Source organism: Furipterus horrens, unplaced genomic scaffold (genome assembly GCF_987537825.1).
Source record: "Furipterus horrens unplaced genomic scaffold, mFurHor1.1.pri manual_scaffold_11, whole genome shotgun sequence".
NCBI lineage: Eukaryota > Metazoa > Chordata > Mammalia > Chiroptera > Furipteridae > Furipterus > Furipterus horrens.
The window spans coordinates 82164643-82177590 of NW_028327181.1; the positions used below are offsets into that span (position 1 = coordinate 82164643).

The 12948-nt window shown below is 42.5% G+C and overlaps 2 protein-coding genes across 3 annotated transcripts in view; both read right to left on the minus strand.

Annotated features, from left to right (window-relative positions):
- Positions 1-1402, minus strand: part of PLEKHM1 (pleckstrin homology and RUN domain containing M1) — a 45208-nt gene extending 43806 nt beyond the window's left edge. For both annotated transcript variants that reach the window (XM_090257721.1, XM_090257722.1), the window contains exon 1: positions 1281-1402. The gene's annotated coding sequence lies outside the window, so the exon portion shown is untranslated. The remainder of the gene's footprint in view (positions 1-1280) is intronic.
- A 2577-nt stretch (positions 1403-3979) lies between these two features.
- LOC149998608 (leucine-rich repeat-containing protein 37A-like) lies at positions 3980-11926 on the minus strand. Its single transcript, XM_090257567.1, has 8 exons — positions 11911-11926; positions 11419-11550; positions 10805-10947; positions 10263-10367; positions 6201-6250; positions 4439-4493; positions 4219-4355; positions 3980-4112 (listed from the first exon to the last, which is right to left on the minus strand). The coding sequence occupies exons 1-8, from the start codon at positions 11924-11926 to the stop codon at positions 4058-4060; spliced, it is 693 nt and encodes a 230-aa protein (XP_090113693.1). The 3' UTR covers positions 3980-4057.
- Positions 11927-12948: the final 1022 nt, after the last annotated feature.

A 12948-nucleotide genomic window follows, 5' to 3' on the forward strand; every position in this document is an offset into this window, starting at 1 on the left:
ATCCCACACAGTGGAACTTCCTGAGTTTCTTCAAGGCCAGAAGACCAGCCAAAAGGAAGTGATGGTTTCTGTTGCCCCAGCCTGAGTGAGCTGGATAAGCGGCCATGCCTCACCTTCCAGGCATTTGGGAGATACCTACCATTCCACTGCACAAGTAGTTTAATATGATGCTAGAATCATAATCTCTGAGGACACAAAGAAGGGACCAGACATCCAGGCAAAGCCCCTGACCCAAAGGGGTATCTATCTCTACTCCTCCACACTGAGGCCCTGCACGCGCCAGTCAAGCTGTTCAGTCTCTAACTGCCTGGCTCTGAGCAAGCTCCTAGATTTGGCTGTTGTGGGTGGCTGGTGGGGCTGGCAGGGCATTCCAAACTAAGATCTCAGATTGAATGGGGACTGGATCAAGGGAAGAATGGGTGTAGAGTTGGAGTGAAGAGTTGAGGTGGGCACAGTGGAGGTAAAAGGATATGAAGACCCCATTTTAAAGATTGGTTGAGAGTAGTAGGAACTAGGGTAGCAAGAGTTGGGGGCAGTTTAGCAAAGACTTAGGGATGGAGGATGTACTCAAGATGATTGGAGATGGAAAGGAAGTATATGATAGGCTAGGAAGTTAGGGGTTGAGTCTCTGACGACAAGAAGATACATACTTAAAAGGCCTGGGACAGGGCTGTGATCAGTTATCATGAAGAAAGACGTGAGCTCAAAGCGCATCTACTTCGGTGGTGGGTCTTAAATGAGAGTGCAGCAGAGGTGGGGGGTTTAGGATGAGCAGACCCTGGGGAGCTGAGCAGGGGGGCTGTGGGAGACTGGGATAAGAAAGCAGATCCAGAAAAAGGCAAACCAGAATGGTGGGTCTCAAGGAGATTTGCGTGGAGCGTTAAGATTATCAAAGGGGCTGAGGGGTGAGGATGAGACGTGTTCAGAGGGAGGCGGAGGAATGTGGCTGAGATCGGACTGGAACTGGGCTAGTGGGGTCAAGGGTGAGACTGCATTTACGCAAGACCGGTGGTGTCAGGGTGGGGAGAAGGGCTGGAGTCAAGTCACGGGTGGGAGAAGAAAGAGGAGACGGGCCAGCAGTGGCAGTGCCGCCCGGAGGCTTGGACTGGAGTGGGAAGTGGGAGCACGGGGTTCGCGCTGGGAAGGCTGAGGGCTCTGAAGCAGGGCAGTCTCGAAGCAAGCAGGGGTTTGGCATCCCGGCAACACTGCCGGCCCATCGTCCCTTCGCGTCTCGGCCCGCCGCCCCTCCGCTGCCCCCCACGCCTCAACCCTTAACTCACCAGAGGGAGTGGGGAGCGGGGCTGGGGGTTGTCCCGGTCACAGCAACCCCAGAAGATCCGACCCGACCCTGAGGCCTCTGGGTTACAGACAACACCAAACTGCACCCAGGGCGCCTGACGCCATCACGTAGGCTGTGTCCGGCCCCGCCCCCGGCCCGTGGAGCCTATCGCGGAGCCGGGAGGAGACGTGGGGCGGGGCAGGACAGGGTGGGGCGGGGCCCGCACTCCCGGGCCCCCAGCTGTACCCAGGCCCGGAGGGGTGTTAGGAGGCTTCGGATAGGTTACCCTAGCGGAGTGCGGAGAACCGAGGCCCTGCGTCGGGTAGAGTGCGTCGTTATTGCCTGCTTCCTGCAAGGTCTGCATCCGACTAGATATAGGCGTCTGGGTTCCTGACCTCGCCTGGCCTCAGCTCTGTCTGCCCAGCTTTGGGGCTGTCGTTTGACCTCCTCCAGCTAAGGTTACCTTTGAAATGGAATCACTAACGTCATCGACCCTGTATTTGCCTCCGCCATGGTGTTAGCATGGCCCGGCAGGCAGAGCTCGGGCCCAAGTTGTAGCGTTCCGCCTGGAGGCTCTCAGGAAAAACAAACATGTTTTGACCGCACCTTACACTGAAACGAAGCGCCTAGAGACTCCTTGGGCGTTTTCCAGTACCCTCGCATCAGCGGAGAAAGAGAAAGTTCAATTAGCCATGCAGATAAATTTGTTCGATTTCCTTCGTAGAAGTGACATTTCTCTTTCAAATGGGCTCAAGACTTGACAGCTCTGGTGGTGGGGGTGGCAGTGGGTTCGACGGGTAGAGGAATCGAGCAAAAAAGAAAGAATTCATGAACACGGACAACAGTGTGGTGACTGTGGGGGCAGGGAGGGGGTAGAGTTGGAAGAGGGTATGGGGGGGTGAATGGTAATGGAAAAGAATACAATTAAAAAAAAAAACCACAAAGCCCTGGCTGGTGCGGCTCAGTGGGTTGAGCACCAGCCCTGCAAACGGAAAGATGGTCAGTTCGATTCCCAGTCAGGGCACTTGCCTGGGTTGCTGGCCAGGTCTTCAGTTTGGGGCACAAGAAGCAACTGATCTATGTATCTCTCACATCGATATTTCTCTCCCTTTCTCCCTCTCTCCCCTTCTCTCTAATATAATAGTAAATAAAATCTAAAAAGAAAAAAGAAAAGGAAGAAATAGCTACAGTGTAGCTTCCTAATCTCATTTCCCCAGATTTACCTTACTTTGGTCCCAAGATTGGTTTTTGGCTGAAATATAATTTTATCAGATTAAATAGCTTCACAAAATTTAAAAACATAAAAAGTAGCAGGGGGTGCACTGCAGTGCTTCAGACACTTCACAGATGCCAGCATTAGTTAGCTGGCACCTGAGTGTGAGCAGGGATGTGGGGGCACAGCTAGGTGAGGTGCAGGTGGATGCAGGGCTGGTTGAGTAACAGGCCAGTTCTTGGAAGCAAGCTGCACTGATCTCTGCCAGGGCTCCTGTGCTCCATCGGCCTTCCAAGAAGGAAAGTGTCCCTCATATCTCTGGGAAGGCCTCTGTCCACTTGTAAAATCAGCTGTGGGGATGTGCTCCCCCCACCCCCACCCCCGTGGTATAACTCTCTCTCCAGGAGTGAAAGCCTCCCCTCATAGGTTTTAGGCTAGATGAGTAAGTGCCAAGTGCCTTCGCTACAGTTAATGTTTGAGCAGGAAGATTAGAATAAAAACTTGGTAAAACATGAGAAATCTCTGCCCTAACCTAGGAGATGAGGGTCAGGGATTTAGCATTCATGGAAAACAGAAGCTCCTACTGTTTCCCAGGTGGGACCTGTGATTTGTCCTTACCAACCACCTTGAAGGTGGTGTCTTTGTTATTCCACAGTACAGATAAGAAAACTGGCTTAAGAGAAGCAACTTGGGGCCCAAGGCTGCACAACTAAAAAATGGAAGAAGCAGGATTCTCACCCAGCTCTTTCTGATTCTAGTTGAAGAGGTAGCATAGTTACCTCAGTAACAGAGCAAGTGGGCTTTAGAACCAGAAATGCTTAGGTTTGGAATCTCAGCTGTACCCCATGCTGTTTTCTGGGCCTTCCCTAAACAAGAGCCCAGGGCAGCCTAGTAAGTGTGGGGCTAAAACAACTGCCACAGTGTTTGTATTTTTCATAGATCCTTTAAAATAGCATTGAAGATAGGAACTTCTCAACTGGATTTGATGTTCAAAAAAGAGAAGTCAAGTCACTTGACCCACAGCCTCAGCCTCAGGAAGAGGGGTCAGAATGTATGAGCCTTAGTTCCTCATCTGTAAATTAGGGAAGATGTCAGTTGATGCGAGCATTCAACAATGTCCTTAGGACAGTTTTTGGTCTGTAGTAAGCACGGGAAGATGACTAGTTATTATTATTACAGTTCTAGCAATTGTCATCTTTTTAAGCCAGTCACATGTCTGCTCTTTAACTGCTGTTCTGAACATTGGAGAGAGATCCTTTCTCTGATTGGAGTCATCAAACTAGTATTAATGCAATCATTCTTCCTGATACTGGAATAGCTAGTGTTCTTCTGGGTTCTGTTGTAGGAAGCTGGTTCTTCCCATACTATCTTTTTGAAAATGGATTTAAAAGTTTTTATTATTTGTCAATTACACCTCAATAAATCTAGAAAAAAAGATCACAAGATAATGAAATAAAAAACAAACAAACAAAATTTATTGTACACACAGTTTGATAAAATTTGCAGGTAGCCTGAGGATGGGGTTCACTCGGTGGCAGTGTCGTGTGCTGTGATTCACCTGTCTCTTAAGCAGTTGAGTCTGTAGCAGCAACCCTTAACACTGTGAATTCACCATGCAACCTGGGGTAAGAAGAAGGCCAAGGCTTTTACTCTTGAAAGGAACAATTAAACTATTCATTCTCTCCCCATTTTAGACAGGAATTCTAATTTGTTCCCAATCATTTACATGTTATAGAACAGCTCATCCTCAACAGATGAATCTTTGTCGTATAGCTTCTGTGCCATGTTTTCTATGCGTGTGGTACTGAGGGGTCTATACAGATCCCTGAGCCAGAGCGGCTGTCTTCTAGAGGAAACGTCCTCCTAGGAAATAGACAGGGAATTATTCATCCTGTGTTTTTCCTGCTTTGTTCCACCATATAGTACTTTATCCTCCTCCAGTTTACCTTCATCTTGCATTCTGGTGAGCATCTCTTATGCCAAAGAATTGAGAAAAAGCCCCTTGGAGGAAAACACATACTGACAATTAGTGATTTATGCCATTCTCCATGTATAGCTCTGGTCTTATTAGGACTAAAGGGTACCTGGGTCCATACACATGAGCAAAGTCACCACTCACCTTCTTGACCAAGTGCCCTCGTGCAGTGGAAAAAAAAAAAAAAGGCACCACAACACTGGGCAGAAGTTTACTCTCTCCAGAAGCATTTTACATTGTTTGCTTGGGAGGAGGGTGAAGGTGCTTTTATTTTCCTAGCTGCTTTATACTGTAAGTTAAATTACACCAACTAAGTGCCTGAGTCCAAATAGCAAAGTTAGCTAGCTTGCTGACTTTCATACTTCAGGCTGTCCCTGCTGAGTGAGTGAGTTGAGAAGTCAGTTTAAAGGTCACAACCAGCACTAAAATACTGAATATTCTTTTTCAATACAAACAGAATAGAAAAAAAATCAGTGTGTAATGATTTTGTTTTAGAAACGACTTATGTCTGTATGGTATGTGTGTACTGAGTTCTGACATAAAATGTAGCTCACAGCCCAAGCACAGGGTAATTAAGGGAGAAGTCCCCAACTGGAGTGGAACCATCTTCTTTCTGACCCTCACTAGCAGTGTGACCTTGGGGCAAGATATTCCCTTCCTCTTCTCTGTTTCCTTATTATTAAAGGAAAAGACAACCTACTTCCTAAGGTCTCTCCCAGTTAAAATTCTATGAGGTTTGGATAAAAAGGGAATGGAGAGAATAGTGGCCTGAAAACCAGTAGAACAAGAAGAGCAAGTTTTCCTGCTAATTTACAGGAAGAATTTATATATTCTACCTTTCATCAGCCTTGAAGGAGACTGGTGTCCTTACCCTAAGGCCATGTGGCTTTCCCTGTCCCTTCCCCAGAGCCTCCACTACTAGCAGGAACAGGTACAACCAAGACCTCTCCCTTGGTACCCTGTTTCCTTAAAGGACTCATGACAGCAGACACATCTGAGCCAGTTCCACTCTATCTCGGCTTTGGCTAGAGAGCTAAGTTTGCAAAATCTAGGCAAAGCATCACGGTAAATAAGTATTCTTTTCAAATTTGGTGGTTTCCTCACTATAAAATGAGAAAATTGAAATAAATGAGTTCTAAGTTCTCCTCTAGTTCTCTTCTGGGATATCTATTTTCCTGTGCAACCTCTTCTTCTGGTTTAGGAACAACCTGCTCTTTTTCAGTACAAATCATCTCAATGTGGCAGGGAGAGCTCACATATGGGTTAAGCAACCCATGAGCTCTGTAAGTTCTGCTCTGGATCTTGGGAGCTTTGTTCATCTGGATGTGCTCAATGACCAGAGACTCTATATCTAAACACTTTAGCCCTGCATTACATCCTGAAATTTTAAGCATGCGCAGCAAAAATTCAACACTCTTTTTGGGCCACTGACCCTGCGTCCATTCCATTCTTTGTCCTGGACACACCTACCAATTCCATCATTGTAACAATTCCACCAGTGACATCTTTCAGATGCTTGGTGGCTTTTCAGATATTCATACCCTTGAGGGCCTGGGCAGTTTCACTAGTGTGCTACAAATGAACATGAAAATTTGGATTTGCATAATTTTGTGGAATATTTGGGTCAAGTGAATAGTGAACTATTTTCACAGACCACCTCAGCCTGCTTATAGGAAGAAGAAGCTACTCTAGTTTTAAAATTCTACTTTGAAAACTGTCAGACTAATATTTACCTTGAGGTTCCTTCTTTATCTTCCTTTGATAGTATTCTATGACAATAAATCTGTTTTGGAAGAAAGCAACATCATGGTTATTCAGCACAATGACCACTATCTCTGAATATTTATTCATTCCTTTTTAAGTGAGATGATAACTTTTTTGAGGACAAGGATTTCATTTATAGTCCTTTGATTCTTTCATAGTCCCTAACTTAGGATCTTGCATGCAGCTGGCAATGTCTTTTATTGGTTGTTTTCGATAACATTCAGCAGGTAATTCCTAATAAAAACTCAGAAAAGAAAAGTATCTGCCAGAAACCTACACAGAGCTTTGTTTTAAGGTCAAGAACAAGAATAGAATGCCTTTTGTTACTGTTAATTTTCATCATTGTTGAGAAGGCCCTAATCAATTTAAGAAGAAAAAATAAAGTATTGGAAAGAAAGAGACAAAACATATTTGCATAGGAGATTATGTAAAACTGAAGAAGCCCAAGAGCATCAATTAAAATTTTACTGGCAGTAATACAACAATTCAGTAAGATGGCTAAGTCCAAAATCAAGAGATCAACATGCAAACTTCAATAGCTTTCCCACATACCACAAATAATTAATTAAAAAATAAAAGTAAGAGCTCACTTACAATATCAATAAAAATGGATAAAGTATCTAGGAATAAACTTAGCAAAAAGTGTGTAAGACCTATGTGATGAAAACATTAAAACTCTTCTGAAGGACATTAGAAAGAATACATAACATGAGATACTGTGTTCCTAGAATGTTGTAAAAATGTCAGTTCTCCTGAAATTAACCTACAAATGCAATACAATCTTATTCAAATTCCGAGATAGTTTTAAACAAAAACTGGTAGAGAAAATAAGCAAGAATAGCTATGAAATGTATGAAAAAGAAGATCAAAAAGCAGAAGCTTACCCTACCAGATATCAAAATATGTTATAAAGGAATTGGAATCACATAGTGGTATTGCTACTGGTACAGAAAAAGATAACTGGATCAAGAGAATACAGTCCAGAGAAAGATAATATTTTAGGTCAGTAAAGAAAGAGCCATTCAATAGAAGATTTTAAAACAATTGAATCTTCATGTAGGGGAAAAACAGACAACCACACTAAAAACAAATAGAACCAATGATAGACAAATTTTTAAATTCTGAGTAATAAGAAATGCTATAAAAAGGACTGGAAGAAAATATCAGAGACTACTTTTATACCTTGAGGTGACAAAGGCTTTGTCAACAAAACTTACAACCCGTAAGCCATGAGAAGACTGGCAGACATGCTAACAGACTATCAGCACACACCCTACTCTTCATAGCCCTTGTCTTCCTGTTGATTTGGCCTTCGTAGAATTTCAATGTTTCAAATATTCCCCAGTGTGTTTTTATCTTTAAGGAAACAGAACAGTAGAGTAAGAAGCACAGGCTTCACAGTCAGGCAAAACTGCTCTGCTTTTGGTTTTGCCAATGGGACCTTAAATTGATCTTTTCCATCCATAGAAGATGGTGGTAATATTGTCTTCACAGGATTGTGGAGATTGAATAAGACAATCCTTGGCATAAACCAATGCTAAGTTTGCTAAAGGTGGTCAAATCTATTAAAGGGTTCTGCCTGGCCCTGGTTGGGTAGCTCAGTTGGTTAGAGCATCGTCCCAATATGCCAAGGTTGTGGATTTGATCCCTGGTCAGGGCACATACTAGAACTGACCAAAGAAATAAGTGGAACAACAAATTGATGTTTCTCTCTCACTCTTTCTCACTCCTATCTTCTTTCTCTCCAAAATAAATTATTAATTTTTTTTAAGGATTCTGCCTGTGGTATCAGGCTCAGAAAGCTTTTTGCCACAACTAAATTATAAAAATATTGCTTCTATTTTCTTCTAGTATTTTTATGGGTTCTCTTTTTTACATTTACGTAAATACATTTGTTTAAGGTGAGAAATAGAGATCTGCTGTTTTTTCCCCATCAAATAGATTGTTGTTCTATCACTATTTATTCATTTTTCTTTCACTGATTAGAGTATTAAAAGATGACTTTTCAAAATCTTAGGAACACATGGGTCTGTCTATTGCCACAGACTGTATGCTACTTCAAATAAGTATTAGATTGCATTATTCCTCAGTGTGGAATTGACAAAGCGCCTCATCTTGCTTCCTTTGAATGCTAGTACCGCCCACTACAAAACAAAACACAGCATGGTCCACATCCTCAAAAAAACTTATCATTATAGTGGAAAGAGGAAATAACGAAATCACATAAATATAAATGCAAGGTTAAACTACATAGAAATGAAATGCAGTATAAAAATTTATAAAATCCCAAAAAGCAAAAGGCCATATGCCACCTGGAGATGTAGAGGGTACTGTCTGGGCAATGGCCAATGGCTTTCTTCTCAGAGGCCTTGGCAAGCTGGTCCCGTCCCCAGCCTCCTACGCTCAGAAATCAGACTCTCTTCACCAAAAGAGAATTCACTTCTTCCTGTCGGGGAAGTCTCACCTTATCAATACTGCAACATTAATAAAAAATCAGAATGCCAGATTATGACCTGACAATGAGAATTACATCTGTTCCACAGACACCATCTGTGTCTACATGATCAAGGAAATACATTCTGTAGACAGGCCATGTGACACATGAAAGCACAATCAGAAGGCTATTTGGTGAGAACAGAATTAGAACAAAAGCAGTCAGCTGAATTCAGCGTTCAAGAGAAAAGACTGAGTTAGCTGGATCCATCCATCTCCCCAACAGGCATAGCCTGGCTAGTGGGCCTGATCCTCCACATCTGCTGCCTGAAGTACCACCTCTACTCTTAGGCACTGATAGGATGGGCAATACTCTTCCTCACCTTTTCTCTGCTTTTACTACTGATCAACCCTCCTGCAGACAGACATGTTCCTCTTTAGCAGTTACAACATCCAGCCAGGTATTTCTCAAGTCTGGTAGACCAGAAAGCCATTTGGTCCGTACACATCTCTGCTCTGCTCCATGATGTGTTGACCTTGGTATTTTTCTCTCAGGGAGCTACCTTTTAAGAAATTGTTTACCATGTTTTTAAACTCTCAGGAGAGGGGAATGCCTCACTATTCCCTACCCCAAAAATGATGACAAATCTCACAGAAGAACTAGGACCAGCAGGGCTGGAGCATTCAGGGAAGGCTTTATGAGGAAAGACGAACTTGAGCTGGCTTTTGAGAGATTCATAGGACTTCCACAGGCAGAGCAAATCAAGGGAGTTTTAGATGGGCAAAGGCACAGACAGAAGTAGGAATAGGCATGGTGTGGCTACATTATGATGAGTGGCTGCTTTGGCTGGAATGGAGGGCTGCCATGATCATTGAAAAGATAAATGAGGTTGAATTTAGGGTAGAGTCAAGATTATCGGCTTATCAAATCATTTTTAATGTTAGCACCTGTCTGTTAGGAAAATAAATCATAATGTAATTGGACAAAAGGGATACAGGTAAACTCCAGGAATGGATGACTATAAAACTAACACGCTTTAGGGAAGCCTGATGCAGGATTTAGGCTTCAATGTTTTAACTGAATCTATTTACACCATACTTCACTACTGGAGAAGAAAGCTGCTAAGTAAATCTAATGAACTGACAAGATCACACTTTTATCTTTTAGCCATATCCTTTAGGCCAGAGTGACATAGCTCCATGAGGGTGGAGATCCTATATCTCTCCTCATTTCAGCCAACAAGGAAAGAAATCAGTGGTAGAGAGTAATTGCTGAGTATATAAAATCAACATTGTTCATTTTGAGTTGAAGAAATTTTGCTATCATTTCAACTCTGGCCAATTAAACTTAGCTTCTCAAAATAGTCGAGGGATTTTTATCTTGATTTCAATTCCACAGAGACTTCTGGGAGTGGGCTTCCTTTAAAATCCCTGGAATATAATTTGTAATAAAAGAACAAAGCATATCTCAGTGTTCGTGACTGAAGAGGAATATCAAGTAGGAGTAGGTGAGAAGGTGGCTTTGATTTTAAGTTTGTGGGTTCTGAATCTATTCTAAAGACAGTATATTTTGGAACCTGAATTAACTGTTGTCTTACCGCAATGAAACAGAAAATTACAATAAAAATTATTGCTACTATAATCACAGGTATTGCCACGATGAGTCTGTTGTTATACCCATATTCTGGAACCTCTTTTGCGAGCTAAAAAAAACAAACAAACAGAAAACAAAGAACAATTAAAAAAAAAAAAAAAGACATGGAAAGGATAAAAACTATTCTCTAGCCTATTCTAACTATTTTTAACTACTACTCCAAAACCTCACTCTTTCAGGTGAATACAGTAGCTAATAGGTTTCTAAAGAACATACCAAATCTAATGTGTTATGTAATCTTAGCATTAGTATTTTGTTGTACAATTTATTTGTCTTGTGTGTTAGGTACTCCTCTTGTCTACCCTAGGCACAAAGGCGCCATTCTCTAAATGAGCAAAATAGGATGGGAGGTCACTCTCTCAGCCAAAGTCACATGGCCAAGACGAGATTCAGACTAGGCACCCCTGCTTCTCCTGCCTGGGTGTTTTTGTGGCAGGTTCTAACTGACTCAAAGCCCAGGTCCCGTGTTTTGGGAGCTGTCCTCACCTCACTTGACTCCTGCTCTTCCTGTTTACCTTTGGATTCTCTCCTCTCATTCATATGGTTCTCATTTTTCCACTGACTTGTATCTTGCTCTTTCTTGGAAACCTTTACTTCTTGTTGTTCACTGAGTAACTTTATCAGGAAGCCTGTTCCAGAAAATAGAGTTTCCTCAATTTATTTTAAAACTTTTTTATTTTCTAAAATATTTTATTTATTTATTTTTATAGAGAAGGGAAGGGAGGAAGAGAGGGCCAGAAACATTAATGTGAGAGAGAAACATAGACCAATGGCCTCTTGAACACACCTGAACCGGGGATTGAACCTGCAGCCCAGGCATGTGCCTTGACTAGGAATCAAACCGGCAACATTTTACTTTGCAGAATGACACCCAACCAACTGAGCCATATTGGTCAGGACTCTCAATTTATTTAGAAGGGTTTCTTCTGTTGTCTTACAGCTGACTCAGGGGGATACTTCCATCTTGTACATTTGAAAACGGGAGTTTAAAGAACGGTAATAACATTGATTCTACATCCCCTATATTTTCCCCCAAGAATAAGGCAATATGCAATGTAGTGCACTAACATCACTTTTATCATTAAAGTCTAGCTGCTCACTCAGGAAGGCTGACAAGCTGTCACCCTTTTTGTTGGAGGATGCCCTCTCTGGCTCAATTGCCAGCTTAGTGCTGTTGTCCTTCTCCCAGGCTTGTAATACTTTTTTGAACCATTCTTCTATAAATTCTTCATCTGTCAAAAAAGAAGAGACTGCTTTTGATAAGGAAGGACTCATGGGACAGCTTTTTGTCAGTCAACAGCCATTCATCCCAGTCAAAGAAGTTGGGAATCAGCAAGTATTTGAGTGCCATTAGAGAGGAGAAAACGTAAACCCCAACTTAAACCTACGATTGTCAACACAACAAAAGGAGAAAAGATATCTTCTTTAAAAAGCGGTTATTTACTTAGAACATTTCACAGTGTGAACTATAGTAACTTTACTTAGGATTATTCCATTGGTCCCCAAGGGCCAACTGCCTGGTACTGAAGAAAAGCCAAGGCTGGAAGACCCCACTCAGTTAGATAATCTGCAGATCTACTGCGACTTCTCACATCCATGGACCCCCATTCTGTCTTGCTCAGATGCAGAGGAAGCAAGAGGCTTCCTCTCTCCACCTCTTCATGTGCTCATGTTCTTGCTGCCATCATAGATAACCACAATTAACACCCACTGTGAACAGATCCTCATCTAGACATGCCCTACTCCACTTATCCACTGATTCCTTAGCGTGGTCCCATATCCCAGCCCCCATAACAGAAGGCTCTATACAGAACAAACCATTATGTCCACCCTCACTGTTTGCTTAAACTTAGGCAGGCATCTGGGATGTAGGTTAAGAGATCTGGCAGGTTGTGTGCCAATATGGAATGTTCAATAAGTCTGTGGAATAATAGTTGGGATCCTAAAATACAGAAGGGAAAAGGTAACTTTTGTCAGATGCCTACTCTGCTTTCATTTTACGTCACTGCTTATATTTTCAGCTTTATCTGGGGACCATCTGAGGCTTCTGACGGCATGAAGGTCAAGTGTACCATTACGCAATTGGGTTTCTTTTCCTGAAGAATGAAAAGTATTGCTGGTGGTGGTGAGGGTTAAAGAAAGATGTAAGGGTCCTGAGAAAGGAGGAACCTGGGCTTGTGGAGAGCCCCAAACTGGAAACCGGAGACCTGGGCAGTAGGTCTTAACAGTTTCTGATCTTGTTTTTATGCACCTGCAAAAGGAGATTAAAATGCCTTTTCTGCCCACCTTTGGGGTAGAAGGGAGTAATATAATTGAAAAATAAGCAGTGCTATTTTTATATGAGTATCACAGCATTATTACATATGATGTAGATCTCTGACAGAAAGCTCTATTCAAGCTATCTGGGCATGAAAGCACATTTTGGGAGTTATCAAGTAGGTGCCAATAAACCTAGTACGCAGAAAAATAGTTAAAAGCGCCTGTTTGTTGGGTAGAAAACCTTGAGCTTCAGAGCAAGTTCAGAGTTGGACAGTCTAAGAACACAAGAGCCTTCCCATCCATTAGAAGGGCCTGGTAGCAGCATCTGGTGATGAAACCAGAAATTCTCAGATTTTAAATAAAACCTTCAT